The sequence below is a fragment of the Enhydra lutris genome, unplaced genomic scaffold (genome assembly GCF_002288905.1).
Source record: "Enhydra lutris kenyoni isolate GAN:26980312 unplaced genomic scaffold, ASM228890v2 scaffoldscaffold16, whole genome shotgun sequence".
Taxonomy (NCBI): Eukaryota; Metazoa; Chordata; class Mammalia; order Carnivora; family Mustelidae; genus Enhydra; species Enhydra lutris.
In genome coordinates this window covers 9,670,036-9,696,704 of record NW_019154100.1, presented here as the reverse complement: position 1 = coordinate 9,696,704, position 26,669 = coordinate 9,670,036, and the positions used below count along the sequence as shown (strand labels likewise).

Below are 26,669 nucleotides of genomic sequence, written 5' to 3'. Positions count from 1 at the left end.
CTTTAATTTTAAGCCCAGGACGAAAATTCAAACCCTTTCTGCTAATAAATATTTCCAAGATGAATTAAATTATAGTGTAACAATATTTTTGACTGTAGTTCTATTTTTATGTCCCATTTCTCAGTGACCACTCATTTGGAGAGACATGTTATTTCCTTCCCCAAGGTTTTCCTTTTTTGCCTTTTGTAAGAAAAGTCACACAAAACAGAATTCTCTAGTCTGACACGTGTAACTGCGATAATAGCTTGTTTATCCTGTTGGTTTCTGCAGCTCACTTAAACTATGTCTTACAGTTCTATTTTCATACTTAAAAGCTATTGTTGTAGGAAAAAAACATGAAACCCTATTTGGAAAAGGCTTGCTGTTGCTGAAAGTTGGTAATTTCGCAGTTCACTTAATAATATTCAGTAGCGTATTACTTAGAGGGCTCTTGGGCAGAGACACAATGGAGGAGGCTGTGCGGGATTCCCCGGAGTGACACAGAAGAGGAGCAGAGGCACCGGCCCTGTAGTTAGCGGGAGATAAAATATAGGAACTTAAAGGTCACTGTCTCATTAGCGTTGATAAAGGAACCATTTATTTCGTTGATGCTCTATATTCCAGGCCAAATTTGAAAGGAGGACCATAATGGATATAAATATTTATATACATTGGAAAGGCCATTATCTTAGCTCATTTTCCAAAGCCCATTTCTCCAACAGCCTCTGTGGAACGTTCTCAGCTGGGATGGTTCGTAGTTTAAAAGTCAATACAACAATTCTGAAAGGAGCATTATGGTTTGTCCCTTCTGCAACAAGTATCAGTGTCTAGTCTCTCCTTCAGCTGTGGGCCCAAGGGTAAGGAACCGGGTCTGAAAAAAATATGTGGAACTGAGAATAGAATGTAATTAAGGGAAAAGTGGGTTTTTTTCTTCTCCCTTGTCAGTGCACATTCCCTAAGCTCAAAGAGAAGTAACATTGCTTAACATTTCCGTATGTGGTCTTAGTTTCCTTGACTTAAAAATGTGCTTTGTTATACTTTGTAAATGAAAAATATCAAATACTCCCTCCAACAATGTCTTCTAATATGTTTTACTCTTTCTTTCTTTTTTCAACTAGGGAATTCCTGGGTACAAGGGTGAGAAGGTAAGTTGGTAACAACCAATAGGGAGACCAGGATTTCAGAAAGAAAAAGAAACCTAACTGTATTTATGTACTTAATAAAAGTTGTTTTCGTTTATTTTTGTAAGTCTGGATTCCCTAAGTCCTAGATGTACTCTGAACTCTGTTACTACAAAATAATAGTAGAACTTCAGGTACAGGACATGTTGTAGGGGTGGAAGGCACCCTAAGATTCTTGAGATCAGGGTCCAGCCTCTTTCATCTCTGCAAACATGAGAACCCCAATGTAACAGGCGTGCAACACAGATATCCAGACTCCAAGTTTCTACATACACATGGATGCACCAACATGATGGTTAGGTTTCTTTCATGCTGCCTCACTTCCTACAACATCTAGACACTAGACCCTCTCGCAGAATCAAGAAGATTTATGCTGGTGAAGAAATTAGGAACTGCAAATTTCATACAGTCAGATATCTGGGTAGAGCTGGGTAGGTGTCTTGTAGGCCAGGGGCGTAAATTTGACAAACAAACAAAAGTTATGGGCTGATAGGTTATTTTAGGATTCTTTGCCAATTACAGGTTTGGAAACTGGAGGGGGAGCTCCAGAACCTTTGAGTGTGTTCAATGGTTCATTCATAGGTTCATGCTACTGTTCTGTTAGCAGATTGTCTATCTGAAAGCAGAGTGTGCCTCTCTCATTCAGTCTGTCTACAACCTCGGACCCGGGCCAGAGATCTCGCTCTGGGTCTCCTCTGGCCCGACCCCCATTAGAGCCAGGAAGTTGTAGGGCAAGAGGCTTGTGCCCCCTTGAACCTAGATCGCGCGTTAGGTAACCAAGACCCCAGAAGTCCCTGCAAAATGGCCTGGGCCTGCTTTGAAGGCAGATACACACTTCTTTCCTCTGTCCATCTTTATCCTGGGCCAACAAAATGCAAGTTGTTTGTTGAGGCTGGAGGGGGCCCTGGTGGGAGCTTTGTTGTACTGCTGCCTGGGGCACCTTCGCGTGCATCGGTTCCACCTATGGTAGAAGGAACCAGAAGTGGGGTGGAGTCAAGCGGGGGCAGGGCTGTAGGCTGTGAGCATGGTGCTCTACTTGCACATGGACCTCTGAAGAATATCAAAACTCTTTAATTTTGTATTCCTTTTGAAGGTATATTTGTTGAAAGGGAAGTTAGAACATTAGTAGTTTACTAGCTTCATATATAGCTTCCAACAGTTTTGATACAGGGTACGTAGGCCTCTCCTTGCACTCTTGCCCTGGGCCCTGCATATATTAGAGGGGGGGTCTACATACAGGCAAATAAATACATCCCCAGTCACTGGACGGGTTAAGTGTCCGTTCCTTTGTCTGCATAGAACTGGATTAATGTAGGCTTCCTTAGTTTACAAGGTGGCTGGAGAATCAAATGGAATTATGGATGCGACAATGTATTATAAACTCTTTTCTGGTCTATAAATGTAAGGTACTATTACGAAGAGGCAGGGAACCAATGTTAATACAGGAGAGTCAAGAATGTTTCAGGACCGTAAAATTGTCCTATATACAGTTGGAGAAAATTATCCAGGCCCTCCCATCTTGATTTATAATGTGAGCTACCCACAAACACTATATATATTTACACACACACACACACACACACACACACACACATATTCATGTATATTTGTATATATGAAAAAACTCATTTAACCTTCTGGGAAATTACAGAATCACTGGCGGAGTTCTCATTTGCATAATACAAGCTGTCAGAGTAAAGTGACCCTGAACCATTGACATTCAAACCAGAATTTGACCAGGAAAAGCAGCATCAGAAATCGGAGGCTGGAAACAGAGCTAATCTGTTCATAGCTTTCTGAAGCACTTGCTCTCCGAAACTGTGTAATTGTGGTCATTCCACAGGGATTACTGAGCCCACCAAAAAAGAAAATGCCTTTGCAGAGGCAAATAACATGAGTACAATATTTTCATTGATGGAAGTCTGCCCCCAAAACAAATGCTGGTCCTCAAGACCCTATAGCTAACAAATCTGTCTGGACAAATGGAATGTGAATCCAGGCCAAAAGAATTTTGAGTGTATTTTGGTACTTTTCTGTTTTATATTTTGGTGCTTGACTCATTTTATTCCCATCCAACATTATTAAATTAATTGCTTTCTAACGGATTCTTCAAGAGTGATTTTCCATTTGCATTCAGAAATAAATGTTCAACTTGTTCTAAGTGAAAGCTCAGGTTTTCCTGGGTCAGATTGACTCAGTTTGATGTGCCGAGAGGGCAGATTGCTTTTGAACAGAGGCATAGCTGGATCGAGGAATTGCACCTCCTTCTTTCCTGCTCCTGATCCCAGCAACACCCCATGTAGTACCCTAGGCTAATGGAAAGTAACTTGCAGACCATGCAGGGTGGTTGATGAACACGGACCTGGGAATCTAACAGACTCGAGCCTGTGGTCATGGGCAAGCTATTTAATCTCTCTGAACATCCTTTGCCTCTTTCTCTCTCTCTCTCTCTAATCTAAAATAATCTGTTATGGGGATTAGCAGTAATGTAAAGGCTTTGGAGTTTGGACCCCTGGTTGGTGGTTACAATTGCTAGTTCCCTTCTTTAGAGCAGTACTATTCCAAGTGTGGTCTGCCCGCGTGTTGTTGGTCTGTGAATTGCTTGCTGGTATTTTGTGATGAGGTAAAGCTTGCATCAGAATAGAAATCCACTGTATCACTAAATACACTGTTCAGCTGACATTCATTTTCACCGTGTGAATCCTTTAATGGAGGCAGGGCACTGATGTTCACTGAGCCCAAGCTTCTTATGTCACGGTGTGGTGGCGCTTTGCGTAGCGTGCCTTATGGCTTGTGGACTATACAGCAGCGGCAGAAAGACAGTAGTGAGGGCACTAGACTAGGAGTCACTGGCTGGCATGTACACGTAAGTAACTCATTTAACCTCTCCAGCTGAGTTGCCAGAGCTTAAAGATATGAATTGCTTTTAGGCAACAGGGTGAGTGATATTGTAATAGTGTCGTATGGTTACAGATAGTCACTACACGGGGGTGAGCACCGTGTCATATATAGAGAAGCTGAATCACTGTGATGTATTCCTGAAACCAATGTAACCCTGTGTGTCAGTTATGCTCAAATAAAAGAAATTTTTAAAAGGAATTGCTTTGAGGTTCAGAAAAAAAAATATGAAAGCAGTTGAACATTCTATCTTTAGTTGTTTTTCTAATTGCCTTTTATACCTTTTAGTTCTAATTACTCAAAGTCTTAGAAGTCTGATACAATGGATTGGTATTCAGAGGTCCCAATTCTCATTCTACATGAGCAAGTTACTTAACCTTTGGAATCACAAATTCTCAGTCTGTAAACTTGGGCTAATAATAGCTACGTCAGACAGTTGATGGCAGCTTAACCGAGATAAGGTCTGCAAAATAACATTGATCATAAACTGCAAAACATAATTTAAATGTTAGTTCTTTTTTCCATTGCTATTCCAGGAAAGGCAGGACTGGAAAGTGAGATGATGGGAAGTAACAGCATGCTTGCCATGCTGCTTGTCCCCTCTTGTTAATTCCTCATGGCTCCTTTTCTCACCAACCCATGGCATGGTCTCAGGACCTTGCTCTTACTACTAACTGATCAAAGTTGGTACTCAGGATGGGGTATCATGTTGTGGAAAAAAAACAGGGACTGTGAGTCTGAGCTACTTGATAGAGGGAAGTCATCTTGTTGAGCCTAAATTTTCTCATCTCCAAAACAAAAGTGTAAACTGATCTCACTGAGCTGTGATATGGACTCAATTAAATCACACACGCAAAGAGCATATGTTAGATGCTCAGTAAACCTTAGTTTCTGTCCTTTTAATTTCATCCACCTCTCAGCAACATTAAGCCTCACTAGATGGTGTCACGGATTTGATTCTGTTGAGTTAAGGATGACTCCTGGGTAAAACTTTCCAGAGGGCAATGCCCAAACAACCCACAATTGAGGATAAACATGTGTATGACCCAGAAAAAAAAGCTTATGTCACAAGAAATCTTTTTAAAAAATCCTAACCCTGAATGACTGCCAATGTCCTCTTATTTATTTCATTTATTTATTTTTCAGGGAGAAAGTGGACAGTGTGGCAAACCAGGAATAAAAGGCGACAAAGTAAGGAACAAGTTTTTAAAATGCTAACAACTGTGATCCCTTTGGGTCTAAGTTTCCTTAAGAGGAAATTCCTGGGATTCATTACCTTGCTTTCACTACTGGAGTTGGAAAGTCATTGGTCCCATTTTCAAATCTGTAAAATGTGAAGCAGAAAACAAAGCCATACCTAACGTTAGCTAATGGAGCCCCCAAAGGTCTTATGGACCTTTAAGACCTTGCCTTGTGGCCCCCTAACCTTTGAGGCCAGACCTACAGAACGTTATGGGTAAAAGAATAATTTAACCTGCAAAGTCAACCCAAGCTCCAATCTGGTCGAAGTGGAATTGTTTTTCAGATGTAAACACCGACAGCAAGCACTTTCCAAAATAGAGAGAAGAACTCTATGGGATAAGTTAATGAAATAATTATAAATAATGTGGCAGAACTAGGTAAGGCAGGGGTTTGAAATTTTGAAATTGCAGCAAGCCACAAGCAATTGGAATGGTATTTACCTTTCGCTAAAAAATGAATATGAATAAAGTATTTAAACTGGAGACAACATTAAATATGGTAAGCAGTTCCTTAATGGACCAGAAATATACAGAGAGCACTTTGAAGTGTAATGACAAAGGATCCAAAATGTACAGAGTAAAAATAATTTTCATTATAGTTAAGAACTATGAACAGCATGCTACCAAGACACTCAACTCTTTCAATATCTGTATCTTAATTATGGGAGAGAGACAAGGGGGAAAAAATGGGCAAAAGGTCAAAAGCAGAAAATAAGATAATGACACCGGCCTAGTAACTAACCATTTTAAATAGCCTGAGACTTTGTGAAAGCTTTTAAAGTACTACGGAGTTAAAGGCCAGATGGATCTGAAAAATGTAGCCTTGGTAATTATCTCTGGACAAAATGAAACTATAGTAATGAATAGATTCTGCCCAGAGGATAATTGAAAATGGGAGACAGACATGGACTTGAAAGTATAAAAGAAGGGACACAGAAGAACAAAAATGAGAGTGAAACAGTAACCGTGAAAACTATTTGAAATGAAAATGGCTGAAAAAGAATTAATATCATATTTTGTTGACTAAGATGTCACGGATTGTTAAATGTCCTATTATTTTCTGTGCCAAAAAGAAAAAGTGCTGTCAATTATAAACAGAAGATGGAATTGATGGTAAGACACATCTTAGTGTCAGAGATGTAAAAATCTGAAAAAAAAAAAAAAAAAAAAAAAAAAAAAAAAAAAAGGACATGACTAGAGTCAGGAAAATAGTGTCCTTGACATGAGGAGTTCATATAAGTTCATAAGTCAAACATGCAAAGAACTTGAAGAGACACAAGCGAAGGAATATAAATGGTTAGTAAATGAAAAAAAAATCCAAATATATTAGCCATCAAATAAGTGAAATTAACACATGAAAATATTATTTCACTTATCAAACTAGCCAACCCTGAGACAATACATAATACTCAGCACTGATGGGGAGTGTGTAAGGTGAAGATATACGCTCTCTACTCAGGGAGTAAGAATGGAAATCTGAACAAACTCTATGGAGGGAAGTTTTGCTTTATCTTTCCATGTGTGGTGCGAGACATAAAAGAGAGTGAGAGAGGCTTGAATGTGCTCATTGTCTCTGTGTCTGTCATCCTCTTCCAGAACATCATCTTTAGGAATCCATCAGAAGAGGGACATGACTTATATACAAAGATGTTCGTTATAATATTATTTAAAATAGTAATCATCAGAAATAATTTTAATGTCAATACTAGGGAAATGAGTAAGTAAAGTGTGATAGATTCATATTCTTGAATATTATTCCATTACGTTTTTAATGACATGGAAAAATATTTTTGATACAGTGGAAGACCAGATAAGAACGACAAAGTTGCATATGCCCTTCAATCAAATTATTTAAAGAAACGTAATTATTGCATATATGGCCTAAAATGTTAACGGCAGTTGCTTCTATGTGATTTTTCCTCCCCTGTTTCTTTGCTTTTTTCTATAATTGCTAAGGTTCATCTGTTATGAACAGGTTATATTTTGATGAGAAAAAAAAAAGTGAGAAAAGAGAAACTAGACTGTATTATATTCTCATAAAAATAAATTTTAAAGGGTTTCCTAGTTATGAAACATATCAAAATACTTTCCATTAAAAGAGGGTTGAGTATAAACACTGTTCTGTTAAGTTGCATGTCTTGAAGATGGGCAGAGGAGTGATCTTATGGGGAAACTCACTACATTGTTAGTTGAACTGACTTTGCCTTGTTGGAAAGAAACAATATTCCACTAAGTGTACTGCTTTCTAAAGAATCTTAAGAAATAAATTCTTTACTCTGATCAAATTTTCAATATACAGGTGAAGGACTTACATCTAAAATTGTGTTTTCATGGAGTTTACTAAAGGGAAACTTGACCTCAAGTTGGCTTATTAATTAGGATCATTTTGTTAACAGTGCTTCTGCATCTGTTGGCTTTGCTGTTTGGTTAATCTGGGAAGATTGGCCATTACTGAGAACACATTCCCTTCTTCTCCATTCCCTTCTTCTCCACCTAAAATCACTGCAGTTTGATGATGGATATTTAGAGCAACTTGCCATTCATTTGATTCCACAGGGATCCTTAGGACCACATGGACCAAAGGGACCCAGAGGACTTCAGGTAAGTCTGTGTCTGATTAGATTAGATTAAAATAATAGGACTAGAATCGCCAGGGAAGCTCTTAAAACCCCCTGTGTGGGTTTGCTGTCTCTGATAATTCAATCAGAATGTCTAGGGATTGAAGCCAGGCATCAGTAGTTTTAAAGATTCCCAGGTGATTCCAATGTGCAACAAAGTTTGGCAATCACTGCCCTAATGTTGTGAATAACTAATTCAGGCTCTCCAAAGATAGGTACCAGCAGATGGGTTTACTTAGTAGAAGGATAAAAGTCTAAAAATTTGGGTCTAGGAATACTGATAAATCCAAAGCAATTAAAAACAGGATGTAACTATTTTTGCCTTGCTGCTGTAATATAGTTGGAAGAACTATGCATTTTATCTATATTACAGTATCTGTACTGTTCCATCTTTATAAGTACTTAATGCTCAATAACATCGAATAATTATTTAAGGCATTTATTTAAGTTAAACATATTCCAAGGATTTCAAACAATAATTTAGATCAGGTTGTTTTTTTTTTTCCCCCCAGTCTGGGGAGTGGCCTGCTCTAAAGTTTTGATAGGGGGAGGGTATGTGTTAATTGCAGTATTTCAAAAAGTCTACTAAAAATTATAAGTTGACCCAAAATTTTCTAGACAGCATCTAGTTAACTATCAACTCCTTTGCTTTGGCCTAGAATTGTCTTGGGGCAGGGCAGTAACTCTGGTTATCATGGGGTCATTAGAAACTCCAACTTTTATAAACTCCAACAGTTATTGATGAACAATTTCATTAGAAATGAACAGTTTCATTAGAAACTCCAACAGTTATAAACTGAATTTTTATTTATATTAAATATAAATATTTAAAAATATTTTTAAAGCGTTCATTCAAAATTTTTTGAAAAGAGTGTCCAGTAAGGTTGGCAACACAGAAAGCAAACACCTCGTGAATAAATGTTTGCTCTGAGCTTAAGTACTATTTTAGAAACAGCCTATAAGACATGAGCAATTTTATCTCATTCCACTTCCCAGTCACATGCAACCCCAAGGTAACCAGATCTATAGTCTGACTTCTAACTTCAGCATTCCTAGGGACCCTAATGAACAATTCCTTCCTGGTTGGCTTTTTGTATACGGAACTAATTCTTGGTTTTCACCTTGGAGCAGGGCATTAGTGGACCTCCAGGGGATCCAGGCCCGAAGGGATTTCAAGGCAATAAGGTAATCATACCCTTTGATTAAAGACAGGCAGAGTTCCTTTCCCCTAGTGAGCTATAGCGGTGTGTGTTTTTATTAAGCAGAAGGTAGTGGGCTATTTGAGGATGTATCTTTAAGTTGTAAAGTAATCAGAGGATGACAGACACAGAGACAAGGAGAATGACCTGTAGGTGTAGACACAGAATTGGGTTCAAGAACAGGCAGAAAGTCAGTGGCATAGATTTATTTATTATTATGTTACTCAAAGGTGCATTTATTAAATATGAGCCATTATTAAGAGTCTTTGCAGTATTTCCTTCTTACTCCTGCTTTTTAGTCATTTTATGGTTCACTAGAAACTGAAAAGCAGTAACGAATAACCAGTTCAAATCACTGTTTTTCCCCATACGTGATGTCAACTCAATTTATAGTTTATAAAAGAAGGAAATTTGTAAGGGTCATGCCAACAAAAATCAAGCTTTTAGAAATATTTACAGGAGTGTAACCTCAACCATCAGTACCGGGCTTGTGATGTCATTCCACAGATAAGCAGGCGAGATAGCAGGAGGGGTTGAGGAAGAGCCAAATAGAACCCAGAGATGGTTTGGCTGGGATATTTAACAGATCTAGTTATAAGGCTCTGTTTTTTAATGAGGGTGGCCATTAATTTGCTGAAAACAAGCTTTTTAGTACCTTTTAAACTCTTCTCAGTGCTCAGTAAATTTCATGGATATAGTAAATATCCAATAGTGTTGTTAGTGATCAGAGATCTGTGGAATTTGTGGCAGCAAGAACAGCAGAAGGTGCCCTCCCCAGTGGACACTAGATAGAGCCAGTCTTTTAAGGGGGCTGTCAGATGGAAGCTGTGGGGAGCAGTTGGGCTACGTGAGTGTTCTTTTTCCAGAGAGAGGAAAGAGAGTGACAAGTATAGCATTTTTATTTTTATTTATTTATTTTAAAGATTTTATTTATTTATTTGACAGAGAGAGAGATCACAAGTAGACGGAGAGGCAGGCAGAGAGAGAGAGAGGAGGAAGCAGGCTTCTTGCTGAGCAGAGAGCCCGATGTGGGACTCGATCCCAGGACCCTGAGATCATGGCCTGAGCCGAAGGCAGCGGCTTAACCCACTGAGCCACCCAGGCGCCCAAGTATAGCATTTTTAATGAGATAACGACAATGTGTGATTTCCCAGGCCACTTTTAATTGGCAAATTAAAATAGAATGAGCTTCTCAGTGGGAGTGTGCTTAAGCTTCATCTGGGGAAACTGCCTTTTCCAGTCCTTGCCTATGATTAATTCTCTCTGGGGAAAAGAAATGTATCTCTTGAATACTGAGTAGAAATTTTTATAAAATTACTTTGGCTGTGGTAAGATTCTGAAGCAAGAAAAAAATATTTTGACAATCAACACTTACTTCTAGGATTCTTTAGTTACCTAAGATGTAAATTTTCATGTTTGTGAAAAAGAGGCTTAAAATCAGGGATCGGGGGTGGAGTTTGCAACAGTGACAGAATTATAGAATGTTTGAGCCACCAGGGATGTTTGAGATCATCCTGGCCCAAATTTTTCATTTTGGAAAATGAGAAGTGAAGTCTGGAAATCATGTGGCTGGCCTGAGGCAGAGGCACAACTGGGCTCATCAGCTTTGGAGATCACCCGTGGAGGGCTGGGAGCGGGGCGCCTGGGAGATGGTTAGTAGCAGTCCATCAAAAGGTGCCATGATTGTTGCCTTCTATTCATGTTCCATACAATTACTATTTAGGTTTTCCTTTTAATATAAACTTACTTACTTATTTATTTTTAAGATTTTATTTATTTTTGAGAGCGGGAGCGAGAGAGATAGCACACAGGGAAAGGGAGAATTAGACTCCTTGCTGAGCAGAGGATCATGACCTGAGCTGAAGGCAGACTCTTAACTGACTGAGCCACCCAGGTGCCCCACATACACTTATTTAAACAAAATTTAGCTTTTAATTCCAACAGTGCATTAAGTCTTAGAATAAATATAGTTGAGTGTTTAGGGGAAGTTACAATTATCTGAGGTGATAACATTTCATTCTTGAAAATTTCATGCTTTCACATCACCCCAAGTATTTGACTACTTTTTATGAATTTGCCAAGGTCTTCTTAAAAAAAATTTTTTTTTTAAATTGTGGTTAAGGGGGCACTAGGATGTCTCAGGTGGTTAAGTGTCCGACTCTTGGTTTCAGCTCAGGTCATGATCTCAGGGTCATGAGACTGAGCCCCAGTAGGGCTCCATGCTCAACCTGGAGTCTGCTTGGGATTCTTTCCCTCCGTCCCTCTCCCTGTTCTGTCTGTCAAATAAAATAAATAAATAATATCTTGAAAAAATAAAAGCAAATAAATTGTGGTAAAGGATACATAATATAAAATTACCACTTGGGTTTTAATCACACAATTCACTGCCAGGTGAATGCACAAAGCTCACTGTCAATTGAAAAGATGTCTATATCTAGGTGTCCAAATCTAGAAAACATCTAGATGTGAATGTACAAAGCTCATTGTCAACTGAAAAGATGTCCTTATCTAGAAAATCTTCGAAATGAAGTGGGAATGGCTTTTTCTTTTTCCTTTTAGTAATATTTCTGGTTTAAGGTCACAAATTAAGTAGTCTCTTGACACATACTTGAAGACTATTACTAATTTCTACCTTTCTTTGGGTCTGTCAACCAGAGATGCATGCCGCATTGATCATTAATTTTTAAAAAATTTTATCCATTTATTAGTATATTATCTTAAAAGTCAGAATTCAGAGAATGATTTCATCTTGTGTCTCAGAATGTACTTCTACATCTTGAAGACTTAATATACTTTTATCCTCAATCTGGAAATAATGTTATATTTATAATGACATTTTTTTATGCATTACCATCTAATTATAAAATGTTGTAAAGAAATTGCTATTGTAGGGGCGCCTGGGTGGCTCAGTGGGTTAAAGCCTCTGCCTTCAGCTCAGGTCATGATCTCAGGGTCCTGGGATCGAGCCCCACATCGGGCTCTCTGCTAGGCAGGGAGCCTGCTTCTTCCTCTCTCTCTGTCTGCCTTTCTGCCTAGTTGTGATCTCTGTCTGTCAAATAAATAAGTAAAATCTTAAAAAAAAAAAAAAGAAATTGCTATTGTAAATTGTGCAAAAAATTCTCTAAAACCTAGTAATTCTGCATTTTCTAGTGGGCATAGGAGGATTATTTATTTTGAAACTTCTGTAATAATCAATAGCATTTATTATATATTTACTATGTACAGGTAAATAGTTCTAAATACTCACTTAACATAATACCACCTTTTGAAACATGACCTCGTCTTATCCCCATGATACAGATTAGGCTACTCAAGGAAAGAGAGGGTAGGCAGTGGGTTCTAATCTATATAGCTGATAAGGGATAGAGCCAGGACTCAAACCCAGCCAATCTACTCTTAACCACCATATTATATTTATCTTCTTAGGAATATTGCTGAATCTCCTGAGTATTTGACCTGAGATAAATGCATTTCTTTGGGACAGTATAGAAATTGCTTCTGTCCCCTTTCTCTTGAAGTTTGGCTGGAAACAACAGTCTGTTGAGAGGTGCATTTCTATTTGGTTATAATGTTCATCTGAAAATGCAGGAAGAGAAGGATGGGAATTGTATGGGAAAAAGAAACCAGTAATGTGCATTTCAAATATTTTGTTTCTTAGGAAACTTTCAAACAGAAAACCTTTAGACTTGTAACATTTGCAAAGATTCCATAAGAGTTTCTAGATGGGGCCTGTCTATGTCTTTGAATTTATGAATGGTTTCTCTCAAGAGCTACAGTCCTATTCTAATGCTCTAGTAGTTGGGTTTTCTTCATCAAAGCAGAAAGGTGGTCAGAGAACAAAAGGAAAAAATAGCGTGTGATAAATCAAGGAAAAATGTGATGCTGGCCCAGTTTCGCAAATCATTTCTGTCATTAATATTTTCCACATGTAAAATAGCGCCTATTTTGCCCTGAATGACCTTGTTGTCTTAGAAACAAAACATAGATGTTTCTCAGAATGATGCTGTGGCTCTCAGGCCACTTCAGCCTCCCCCATAGAAGAAGGTCATGCAGTGGCACTCACAAGAAGACCATCCCATCAGTCTCTAAAATCAATTAGCATAATAATCACACAAGGGCCTTATCCCTAGGACCAAAGGGAAAATGCGGTAACTCTGGAGAGAGCACAGTGCTCTTTCTGAGGAAAAAATGAGTACCTAAGAACCCTACTGCCAACTTCCAAGGCTATTGTGATGTTTCAGTTGCAATCCCATTTGGTCCTAGAATGGGCCCTCTCATAACGAGAAAAATGGCTCAAGATTGGTAGGGCTTTCAAATCACAGAGAACAAGTTACAAAATTAGTTTTGTACAAGTAAACACAGTAGAATGCTGGGTGTGCCCAACCCACATTAGGTAATTTTTGCCATTTCTTGATGTCTTTCTGAGGTTATTTTGGAAGGGTATTTCCTTCTCAGATCTCATGCAAATTGTCTCTTTCCAAGACCCTCTTTGTGCTCCTAGGAAGAGGGCCTGCTCACTGTAGCATGAGCAGAAAATAGCTTGTGACATGTTGGAGTATTCTAGTACTAGAGCTTTAGTGCTAGGGCCAAAGAGCACTAGGAAATATCCCTGATAGGCTTTCCCAAGTCGAAGTACCACATGTTAATCCTCCAACAATTAGAAAGTCTATGATATTATATTCTGTATTATCTCATCTTAATGAATGAATTACCTTGCTTCTCATAATCTTTTACATTGTTTTACCCCAGGACATTTATATATTTCTGCAGGGCTTTTATCCTCTAAGATTTTTCTTCTTGTACTACAACCAAGTGTGAGAAACTCAGAGTCCTTTTATGTATGAGACTTTGTCTTAACTCACTTTTACTTCTGAGGTGACTAAACAAACAAACAAAAACAACAACAAAATGAATAAACAAACAAAAAAACCACAACAGAGAGTAGCATCAGTCTTGTCTGGTTTAATAAATAGATATAGTGAGGGTAAATAATCTCCAGTGAATCAAACATTGATCCATCCATCCAAAATGAACAAAGGACCTCATATCCATGAATAAATGGGATCCACGCTTCAAGAGGAGTGCGGGCACATCAGTTAGACCACTCCATGCCTCTGCACCACACCATGATTCTTGGATCCCTATTCCTCATTCTCTAACTCTGTCAAGGTTTCACCTAATTTCTTGAGGTTTCCAAGTGCAGTATGTATTTTTCATGTAGCTGGTATTCTTCTGAAGAAGTTTAATAAATAAAAACTAAATGTACAAATCCTAAAATTAAAACTATAAACATAGTGAACACTTCTACACAACATCCGGCTTTCTTCAAAATGCCCCATGAAAAGAGGTCAATTTTCAAAAGAGGGCTGGAAAAAAAATAAAAATAAAAAGAGGGCTGGTTGTCAACCTTTATAATAGCTATGGGGAGAGCCCATGCACATATTTTTGGTAGCTGGTAATTTCCTGTTTGTTTCTATGCATTATTCCTTTAAACACTGCTAGCCTTCTTTCAGATATGAACCATTGACAGGAGAATTGGACAAATACGTGCAGATCCTTCATTGTTTAAAAAAAAAAATCCAAGGCAGAAGATGCAGTGACAATGTGGGTCGGGAGCACCACTGTCACATCTGAGAGAAAAAATTGTTATATGCAACAAAGAAGTATTTGCTGAATGAATGAGTGAATGAGTATTTAAATGGAATGAGTTGTCAACACCTACTGTAGAGAAGTCAAACAGGCAAAAACCTAAAAGAGTCATTTAGTTTGTCATCTTTGAAATTATTAGGAATCTTTAAGGAAGCGATTTTGATAAGAGAGCTTGGGGAGGTGACAGAGGAGAAGGATACAATAGCTAGGAATTCTGACCATTTTTCCAAGATATTGGGATAATAAAGGGAAAGAGAAAAGTGTTGATGTAACCCATGAAAATCTTCTTGCATTCAATAACTGAATGTTTTCTTATACTTCCACTTTTTAAAAAAGGTTTTATTTATTTATTTGAGTTACAGACAGAGACAGAGACAGAGAGAGCCCAAGAGGGTGGAGGGAAAGGCAGAGGGAAAAACAGACTCCTCACTGAGGAGGGAGCCCAGCACAGGGCTCAATCCCAGGACCCTGAGATCATGACCTGAGGCAAAGGCAGCTACTTCACCAAATGAGCCACCCAGGCGCCCCTATACTTCCACTTTTTTTAAGAGAGGCAAGAAGACTTGGAACTTATTATTTATTTATTTATTTTTACAGTTTCAAATATACAACTTAAAGTCTCATGTTTTCTATAACATCACTATTTTTGAACAGAATTACCATTAATGAAGATTTAGTAGTTTTAAAAATACATTCTTGTTTTGTTCATTATTTAAATACCTGATTTGACTCAACATTAGTTTTGCAACTTTAGAAGGTCAACTCACTAAATGTATCCAATATTTCAGTTATGGTTTGGAAATAGTTCAACACTACAGATAGGAACAACTATGAAGAATTTTAAACTTCCTCCTCAAACAAACAGGCTATATAGTTTTATTTCAGCTCTCACACAATTCAGAAATCTAACAATCTCCTGACATCATGATGTTGCTTTCAACCATTAAAAAAAAAAAAATCATGATTTTATATAGGATATAATTCCTTTTAACTTGATGGGACGCAAACCAAGTGAAATATACATAGGAATCAACAATTCCTAGTATAGAGAATTAATCAAGGAGAAAAACTTTAAAGTTATGGATCTCTTCACAGAATGACTATTTTTTTGCTTCACTAAAGCATTTTAAGTCCGAGTACTTGAACGTGTCAGTTTTTCCAATTGTCTCAAACCAATGATGGGCCTTCTGGTTCCCCGGGCAGCTAACAACTTTGAACAAGGTTGTGACTGCTCAGTATTGATGCCTTTGTAAAGGGAAGAATCCCTTTACAATTTTAATTATACATATCTGTTGAATGAAGATTGGAGCCAAGCTGCCAAACTATGTGAATGTTTTCTCTTTGGAGATGTCAAAGTTTAAATGCTATTTCTGTCCTGGGCCTAATTAAAGGGAAAAAAATCATTAGTAATCCAGCAATTGTTGTTGTGGAAAGGGCTTTGACCTACATGCACATCTGCCCACCAGGACTCTAAATGAGCTTATTAACTCATTTGACATGAGAAAACTGATAGTGACAACTTGAACTGGCTGCCAGAACATGTGGTATGTCAGCCAATGGCTTCAAGGCAGATGATTTTCATTCCCAAATCTCTGATGCATACGGTTCTCAGCAGGAGGGGTACACCGCTGTGTGTGTGCGTGTGCACATGCGTACATGCATGTGCGCAGAGACTGCCAAGGTAAAAACTCTGATGGATCAAGAAGCCCCAAATGCTGCTAACGTAAAAGTGCTGAGTCTAACCCACATGCCCAGTCAAGCTGGGCACTAACGTGGAACTGAATCAGTTACTGCAGGGTCTTCAGAGGGATGTCAGAATTAAAAAAAAAAAAAAATCACATGAATGTCCCCAATTCAAGTAAATTGCAAAAGCATCGCAACAGGGAATATTAAGTTAATTCCAAGGGTAAGGCTTTTTTATTGCGATAAAAGTCCAAGGAGTGTCCACCCGAGCTGAGATTCTTAAAAACTCTCCTGATGGGCTGCTAAGCAGTCCTTCCTTTTAGGGACAATGACATACAGTTCCTTAGATTTTATTATATATGAAGTATGACTTTCCTAATAGGTTGACCATATGAATATCTTTTTTATGGGTTGATCATGGTTGAATGTTATATTAACTTCATGTGGTTTAATCCAATAGCAATCAAGAAAATGAGTTGAGTTATTAAAATCTGGTATAATACTACAATTTTTATTACATTTTCACCTAGTTCCAGCTAGGACTGTATCTTGGCTGTACTCAAATCATTCCGCACCTATCCTTCAAATCCTGTTTTAAGCAGCATGCTCATCCACCATTTTCCTCCATTTGGAAAGTATGAGAATGTTTGTCACAAGACTTAAAATATTACAGTTGGTGCTACACTTATTTGGGAAGGAATAAAAAAAGATGTTGCTAAAGTGTCTTTCTAATGTTAAGACCCCAAAGTGTGATTACATTGTTCATAATTGTATTATTCAAGAAGAGGTAAATTCTGTCCTCAAAAAATTCAGAGTCTTGGACAACCACTCATTATTTGTTATCTTAGGGCAAGGAAAGATGTTGACTTTGGTTAGAGCTGATGCCAGGAATAAGGCATGTTGTGTTCTCCTAGCTGACTTCCCATACAGTGTAACCTTAGGAATTTGTTATTCCTTCAGCTGAAAAGAAAATGTTTAATTTTATTTGGGTAAGTTTGCAGGAGACACTGTGTGTAATAGGTACTTGATATCACTATGTAATTTATATATAGCTACTTTTGGTTGAAAACCTAACTAAATCAGAGGGAACTCCAAAGGAACATCTCCAGATTCCCAACCCCCTCAGCTGAGAACTGTTTTGTTTCCGGTTTCCTCCAGCAGCTAGCATGGTACCAGCTCCCAAGCTGCTGCTCAGTAAGTGTTTGCTGCCTGAATGGTGGACGGAATGTTATCAATTAGCTAAGTATTGACAGTGCAAAACTGAGCAAAGTCACAGGACATCCTCCCAACAATCTAGGGGGAGTTGTAATTATAATGAATACTTAGAAAAAGAGGAAAATGGTGCTATCAATACCTCTAGGATAGGAATTTCACCTGATCAGAGAGGCCCTCTCTGAAGCTGTGCTGCTTAAAATAAGATTTGAAGGATGAGTAAGGGTTGACCAGGAAAAAAGGAAGGTAAGAACACCCCATATAGATAGAATAGCATGTGTTATGATCATATGGCAGAAGGGAGCCTGGCAAGTACAAGGAACTGAACAAAGGTTAATGTTGCTACGGTGGTGAGTGAAGAAGCAACTAGTTACAGAAGGGACTGGAAAGCCCATGGGACCACACCATGCAGGGGCTCACAAGTCTTATAATGAGCTCTGTATTTCCCCCAGGAGCAAAGGGAAGGTCCTTAAATGGTTTCACTTGGATTAAAGATAAAACTAAAATTAAGGGTTGCCTGGTTGGCTCAGTCATTTAAGTGTCTGTCTTTGGCTCAGGTATGACCTCAGGGTCCTGGGATTGAGCCCTGCATCAGGAATAAAAAAAAGAAGTTGCTAAAGTGTCTTTCTAATGTTAAGACCCCAAAGTGTGATTACATTGTTTATAATTGTATTATTCAAGAAGAGGTAAATTCTGTCCCTGCTCAGCAGCAGAGGCTGCTTCTCCCTCTCCCCACTGCTCAGGCTCTCTCTCTCTGGCTCTCTCTCTCTCTCTCTCATATTAATAAATGAAATATTTGTAAAAAATTAAAAAAAAACTAAAATTAAAAGATCACGTTGGCAGCAGGGAGGAATAAATTAAAGTGTACTATGATGGATGTGTGTAGGGTACTAAAGACTTTGTTGTAGTCTGAAAAAGAGGTGATCTTACTTTGAGGTAGACTAAAGAGGCATGTTAAAGGATTAAAGAGGTAGATGGATTTGAGAGAGATTTAGAAGACATATGGAAAAGCGGTGGCGATGCATTACACATGGTGGGTAAGGGAGGGAGAGGTGTCAAGCATGACTCCTTCTGGCTTGACTCATGGAGGGATTGTGCTCTTCACTGAGACAGAGAATGCTGGAAGATGATCGGGACTGTGAGGGGAGGAGTAGGAGTTTGTATTTGGAGATGATGAGTTCCTTTTGAAATTCTCTTTCCTGACTTCTATCACACTATTTTTGGAGTTCCCATTTCTTTTTCTCAGCCACTGTCTTCCTCAACTCCTCACAGGACATTTCTGTGGTCTTCCACTCCCACCCCACTTAATTGTTGGTACTCTCCATGGTTCTGACCTGAGCCTCTGGCCTCCTCAAACACTATTTAATACAGTAGCCACATGTGGTTACTGAGTCCTTGAAATGTGGCTAGTCTAAATGGAAATGTGCTATAATTATTAAATATACAAAGGATTCCAAAGACACGTGTTAAATGATAAATAAAATCACTAATAATATTTTTATATTGATTATATGCTGAAATGATAATATTTTGGATATATTGAGTTAAATAAAATGTTATTACTTCCTTCATGTGGATAGAAAATTTAAAATTACATATGTGGCTCATTGTATATTTCTAGTGGACAGTGCTACTCTAGACAGTGACCCTATTGTTGCCTTATTTTTGTCCATTTGAGCCCACAGAGCTGCTTATTGTCCCTAGAACTTTTCATATCATTTTATGCCTCATACTCTTTCCTTTTCCTGAACTTCTATTCCTCTTCTTTTCTATCAGATTAGATATGATTCCTACTTTTTTTTGTTCAGAGCAAATATCTCCTCTGCTATATGAAATTTTTCAATTCCTTAAGGTAGAATTAAACATTTGTGCCTCATAGTCTTACATTCTCTCTTAATATCTTTATCATAGCTAATTCACATGCTCATATTTACTTCTATATTGATTTGTCTTTCCAGCCAGATTGTAAATGTCTACAAAGTGCAGGTCTGATTTATGTCAATAATTATGTAACTGGGTACTCAGTACCAGGGTGGTGCTCAATGAAAGTCTGGTGAATAAAAATTGAATCTATACATATTAAACAGCTATCATGTGATTAGTTATGACTTAGATGTTTTATAGACAATATCTCACATCCTCTCAGCAGCCCTGCAAGGTAGATATAATTATCCTCATTTTGCATATGGGGGTCTTGCAGAACTCAAACTGTTAGTAAATTATAGAGCCAGGATTCAACTAGATTGAATGGGAAAAAAGCCATTTTTTTCCCCTGTGATTCCATGCATGGTGAAAAATGGATTAAAAAGTGATGATTATATCCCACACCATAAAATAAGGAAAGAAACCCATTTCCTAAGATTATTAGAAGATTGAGTGACATAATATACACAAAGTGTCAGGGCAGTGCTTGGAAATATTGGGTTTTATTAAACATTGGCTTCCTTCAATGTTAAGGCCCATAGCACAAACATCCTTAATTTCTGAGGAAATGGTGGTTTTCCTAACCTCCTCAATATCCCTACCTATGCTTACACTCATATAGAGGTCATGAGAAACAAACCCCCTCCAGGGCTATCCACTTTAACTCAGTCCTCTTTGGATATGCTTCTGATGGTTAAAGAAAGTGAAGTAGAGAAATAACAAGTAACACTGGGGCCATTCAACCTCTCTCTGTGTGTTTGTACTTACTGGTGAAGGTTGGGGTATGAATAATGGGCAATATGGCCTTGGCGAACTTCTAGAAAATCATTGTGAGTAGAGTGTGATTCTTCTCTTCCTGTTCTGTCTTACCAAGTGATGGTATGTTACAATCAGGACCCCTTCCTTTATCACCTGGGGAATCTTTGTAGGAAAGGGAAGGGAGAAGTATGAACGGGATAAAGATTAATTGTAGGCCAATGCTGGTCTGTAGGCCTTATGTTGAGATGCTAAGCTCTTGAGAAAGAAATTTAAACAACTGAAAGGTGAAGATATGTTGCTACTGAGCTGTGCTAACGTAGGGAAAGTGATCCCTCTATAACCCTTAGATTCCTATACCTTCTCTAAAAAAGCAGTATTGAAAAATCGCTCCATGGCTATTGGTGCTTGACCAAAGGTAAAGGAAGCTCATGGGCTTAAGAGCAAGACAATTGCTTCTCCTACTGATTTTGCTGATTAACATATTTCAAGTTAACAAAAGAACCAGTTCCTTGTCCATATTTGGAGGAAAACTTCTCACCAACCTGTGCTCTTGTTTGTTTTAATTCAAGCATACAGAAAAGTACTAAGTAGGGCAGAGCTTCCACTACTTAAAAAACTCAACTCTCCTCCAAATATATACTATGTATATATAATGTAATATAATATAATATAATATAATATAATATAATATAATACTTAAAAGCCTCTGATCCATTACAGAACCAAACTAATATAAAAGGGACAGGGAATGAATACAATAAGGAACTTAAGGCCTTGTGTTATTATTATTTTAATGGTGTGTTTTATCTCTTAAACTGGTCCTTTGAGGTTAGGGGTGATGTCGTAAACTTCTCTGTATTTACTTCATTACTGGTCACAGAGTAAGTGCTTGGTGTTCCTTAAGCGATGGAAACAGTCACCCACACGCAATATAACTGACAAGACTGTGGCATAGGAAATTATAAGGAAAAGTTTCTTTGAAGTGAAAATTTGGAATCTAAATTAGGAAACTAAATATTCTCTAGCACTTAAACTTTGAGATCAAGAAAACAGCTTCACATTTGGGAGAATCTTTATGTCTGATATTATTTGTGGAGAAAGTCCATGGCCAAGAACATGTGAAAAAGAAGAAGGGCAACTATCTGGCTTCTCCAGAAAATTTAACATACATAGAAAAATAAGTACAACTTTGAATTTTAAAAAGAAAATTCAAGTTGATTTATCTACCAGATTGACTTATACTTAAAAGAATGAACTGAAGGTAACTTTAGATCCAATTCACCCAAGTTCCAAGGTGTCCTAAACTCATAATCAAGTGATTTTGAGACAGGTTTTCTTTGTTATAATTTTGAGCTTGGGCATATCTTTTGGGGGAGCTGATTTGACTCTGACCCTTCTCTTTCCCCTTTGTAACTGAATAAAGTCCACAGACTTCCTTAAAGTAATGCCCTTACCATATCAATAGGACATTACTAAGAGTCCTCTTCAAAATCACAAGCCTCCAGGGAAAACTGAGGCTTTAACATTGGTGAAAATTCTTTTGTTCCCCTCAATCTGGAGAAGGTTTGTCTCAACTTCTTATTTCATTTTACTGTTGATTAATATAAGGATGAAGAGAAATCTCTAAGTTGGATGAAAATTTAAATACCAAGGATTCATTAACTCAAACAAGAGAGTATTCAGAAATCTTCCTTCACATAAATTAGAGGTATGTGTGTACATAAAGAACTAGAAGGAAATGCACCAGAAATTAGTAGTAGTTATAGATAGATAATTTAAAATTTTCTCTGTGTGCATGTTTTTCAATATATGGCAAATTTTCTGTAATGAAGGTATATTATTTTGGTAAACAGAAAAAATTAAAAAAAAAAGAAACTGTAATCAATAATCACTCTCCTTTCTCCTATCAACATGCCACATGACTAGAAATTTGAGAAACCTGCCATGTACCTGTGGGTGATATTGAGGTGTGAGTTTGGGCAGGCCACATAACCTCTCTGGGACTCAGGTTCCTCACCTATGAAATGTAGAAGTTTGAGTGCTTCCGTCTCATTTAGTTCTGTGATGCTTGAATTCTAGGATGGGCCTGCCACATAGCAGACTATTAATTGAAAATACTTCTGGCTTCTTGTAACTGACATCTTCATTAATTGTGGCTTATACCATAAGAGTTCTTGTTGTTTAGTAAACAGAAGATTTGAAGGTAGGTAGCTCAATGAGGTTTTGTTTGATTAAGTTCAGTGAGGTTTCCCGGAGCTAGGACACTTCAAAATGTTTTTCTGCATAGTCCTTTACAATGGTTGGCAGTCATCTGAGAGACTGTTACCTCGTGGTTACAAGATAGCTATCATATCTCCAACTAGCAAAGAAGAGGCAGAGGTAAAACTTTCTCTTTGCACCGAATAACGTCCCCATATCTCATTTGTTAGAACTGAGCCACAAGGCCAACCAGGGGCAAAGGAAAGGAGATTCTAGACTTGCATGGAACCAATTATCATTCATTCTACAGCCCTGAGTGTAAAGACTACCTTTCTATTGATGTGAATAGCTCAGGTTTCTAATAGCAGGAATAGAAAGAGGAAAGGGGATGGTCATTGGGTAGGAAACAAAGGTGTCTGTCAGAAGCACATAATAAAGACCTGTTGAGCAAACAAGTGAGGGCTGCAGGATCCTAAAACTTTTGTTTTTGTGGGCTTCTTTCTCCATAAAACAATGTTAAAAATTATGTATTACTACTGTGTTGGCAGAAAGACAAATTTGATCCAGACTGGATTCATTGTTATATATTTATTATTTTTTTAAAATTTTTATTCTGATTTTAAACATCAATATGGAAACATTTTCATGGACCCTAGATATTGTGCCCACTGTATGCAGTGGTTAATTCAATCCTGGGTCTATATTGTCCTTCCAGCTGGATTGTAAGCAATTTCAGGGCCGTGACTACATCCTAGATTTCACTGTTGCCCTCAAAGCTCCTACAGCATCACTATACATCTAAGAGCTGTTGAACAAACACTGTTGAGTTGACCTAATGCATAACTGTTTCTTCCTCCAGGGTGAACCAGGTCCCCCTGGTCCTTATGGTCCTCCAGGAGCCCCTGGTGTTGGACAGCAAGGAATTAAGGTAACAATTCTTGTCTTTTTCCCCATTGATAAGTACTGAATTTATTGCAGGGGCTGGGGAAGCTGTGATGTGAACTCTGCTCAGCTTTGCCCTCTAGAGACAAGGAGGCTGCCTGTAGAAGGTATTTACCGTCTGGGTGGTTGGTTTGGACACTGGGGCAGTTGCCACAAGAATAATCAATGTATTTTTTTTATTTGATGGAAATGAAAAGTTTGTCTTGCCTCCAAATGCCCACCCTCTCGCCAACATACATCTAGTTCTGTTGAGTTTTCATGGAATTTAAATGTTAAATTTAAATGCAAAATGCAAATGCAAAAGTGATATTGGGATGTGAAATATGTTAACATATGAACTATCACCTGTTCATGTTAAAGAAGCAGAGAGGGGGCAGAAACCAGAAAGACGTAACACTGAAGAGGTAGGTGTTGATAGAAAGGTTTGTAGGGAACTAGAAAGTGCAACGACACCCAACACCCCGGAGTACTCTGGGTGCATCATGCAGGATGTCACAGAGTATAAGTGCTTACTTTAAATGGCTTTTCTACGTCATTGGGACAGTAAGACTTCGGTGCAGGACTAAGACAGAGAGCAGTACAAAAAAGGCTATTCTGGTATCATCAAGTATCACCATGGATAGCGTTGAAACAATAAGCATGCTGAGACTCCAGGGAAGGTGGAGTCGTATTGGCAGAGCAATTGGACAAAGATTCTGAAAGAGACCAAGGGTGAAACGGAACTGAAAGGAGGGGTAAAATGGAACAGGAGAGGTGGCAATCCAGGATGGTGGTGAGAGGAGCAGGGAGCAGCACAAGCTTTGTTAGCTTGGTCCTCTCAGTGAACTCAAAGGAATCTAATGCAGTCCAGCCTGCCAATTACTACACACACACAAGTTTCTGAAAGCTAAAATTGGTGTATTGCCCTTACACAAGAAGGGATGATGAGCATTTTAGAGTAATTTGTTCACTTAAATTCAAGCTATTTCTCCTCCTCCAAAATGGTTTTTTTTTTTTTATCTTTATGAATGTGAAAAGCTTGAGTATTTTGGAATATATCTTTGTTGAAATCTCCAGAGTATCTTGTGCTATGTATATACTTTATCTAAAAACTCAAACTTTCATTTGATTATTTCTTTCTCTTAGGGGGAAAGAGGTCAGGAAGGAAGAACAGGGGCTCCAGGACCGATTGGCATTGGGGAGCCAGGCCAGCCAGTAAGTAGCAAGAAACTCTAGATGGAATAAAAAGGACAAATACAGTTCTTATGTGCCCTTTGTGCTTAGACTAAATGGTTAAATTAAGCCCATGTTGCATCTTTTGGGATAACAAAAGACAATAATTATGCAAGGGCCAGATCCAAGTGTTATTTTTCATAACACTTGAAATAGAACCCCCCCCCGACACACATGATATGTACAACTGGCTGTCTCTTACTAAAATCTCTTAAAAGATTAATCAGCTTGTCCAAGAAGAAAAGAGATCTCATGTGTCAAAATCTCCTGCGGGGTAGGAGAACTGGATTTAGGTCTAAGGTCTATATTTTGTACCGACTTTCCTGGAGCAATGAGAAAATCATTGAGAATAAGGACATTGCTCATTACCTAGCTTATGAGTATACTCTCAAGCTAGGACTGATGAAGGTAGACAGGTAATACCTGTGTTATTTGCAGCTTCTAGCCTATGTAGCTGTGAAGTTCACTATTTTTGCAGAAGAGAATGAAAGTGTTTCTATTAAAAGAGATCTGAAGAAGAAATGAATAAAACATGACTATCCTAGTATAGAAATGCTCTTAACTTTTCAAGTAATCATTTTTCTCCCAGAAAAGAACAGTAAGTTACTCACTGAGATACATACAAACACAACTGGATTGGATCAGAAGAATTAATATTGTTAAAATGTCCATACTACCTGAAACAATCTACAGATTCTATGGAATTCCTATCAAAATTCCAATGGCATTTTTCATGGGAACAGAACAAACAACCTTAAAATTTGTATAGAGCCACAAAAGAACATGAATACCCAAAGCAACCTTGAGAAAGAGGAACAAAAGTGGAGGCATCATACTTCCTGATTTCTAAATATACTACAAAGCTATAGCAATCAGAAGAGTATTGTATTGGCACAAAAACATACACAGACTAATGGAACAGAGAGCCCAGAAGTAAAATCATACATGTATTGTCAATTAATTTACAACAAAGAAGCCAAGAATATACAATGGGGAAAGGAGAGTCTTACTTAAATAAATGGTGTTGGGTAAACTGGACCACTATCTTATACCATATACAAAAATTAACTCAAAATAGATTTGAGTCTTGAATGTAAGACCTGAAACTATAAAATTCTTAAAAGAAAACTTAAGCAGTAAGCTCCTTGATACAGGTCTTAGCAATGATGTCTTAAATACCCAAAGTAAAAGGAATAAAATAAAAAATAAACAAGTTGGGACTACATCAAACTAAAAAGCTTCTGCACATCAAAGAAAACCCTCAATAAAATAGAAAGACAATCTACTGAATGGTAGAAAATATTTTCAAATCATATATCTGAAAATATCCAAAATACATAAAGAACTCATACAACTCAATAATAACAACAACAAAATTCAATTAAAAATCAGGCAGAAGACTCAAATAGATATTTTGCAAAGGTGTACAGATGACCAACAGGTACATGAAAAGATGCTCAACATCATTAGTTACCAAGAAAATGCAAACCAAAATCAAAATGAGGTATCACTTCATACCTGTTAGAATGGCTATTATCAAAAATACAAGAATAACAAGTGTTGCTGAGGATGTGAAGAGGGACCCCTCATGATTGTTGGTGGAAATGTAATTTGTATAGCTACTGTGGAAAACAATATGGAGGTTCTTCAAAAATTAAAAATAGAATTACTATATGATCCAGCCATCCCACTTTTGGGTATTTATTCAAAGAAAATAAAAGCACTAACTTGAAAACATTTATGCACTCCCATGTTCATTGCTATTCATAATAGCCAATATAGGGAATCAGACTAAATGTTCATTGATGGATAAGTGGATAAAGAAATTGAGATATATATATATATAGAGAGAGAGAGAGAGAGAGATAAAATATATATAATTGAATACTATTGGATATAGATATAATTTTATATATGTATGTGTGTATATATATATATATATATATATATATATATATATATATATATACACAT

General features: G+C 37.7%; 1 protein-coding gene across 1 annotated transcript in view; it reads left to right on the top strand.

Annotated features, from left to right (window-relative positions):
- The window catches only part of LOC111147328 (collagen type XXVIII alpha 1 chain), a 149,421-nt gene that overhangs the window by 21,322 nt on the left and 101,430 nt on the right, over positions 1–26,669 (top strand). Inside the window, exons 8-13 of the mRNA XM_022503319.1 lie at positions 1,098–1,124; positions 5,205–5,249; positions 7,856–7,900; positions 9,049–9,102; positions 23,401–23,469; positions 24,609–24,677. Coding sequence (XP_022359027.1) covers positions 1,098–1,124; positions 5,205–5,249; positions 7,856–7,900; positions 9,049–9,102; positions 23,401–23,469; positions 24,609–24,677 — 309 coding nt within the window. The remainder of the gene's footprint in view (positions 1–1,097; positions 1,125–5,204; positions 5,250–7,855; positions 7,901–9,048; positions 9,103–23,400; positions 23,470–24,608; positions 24,678–26,669) is intronic.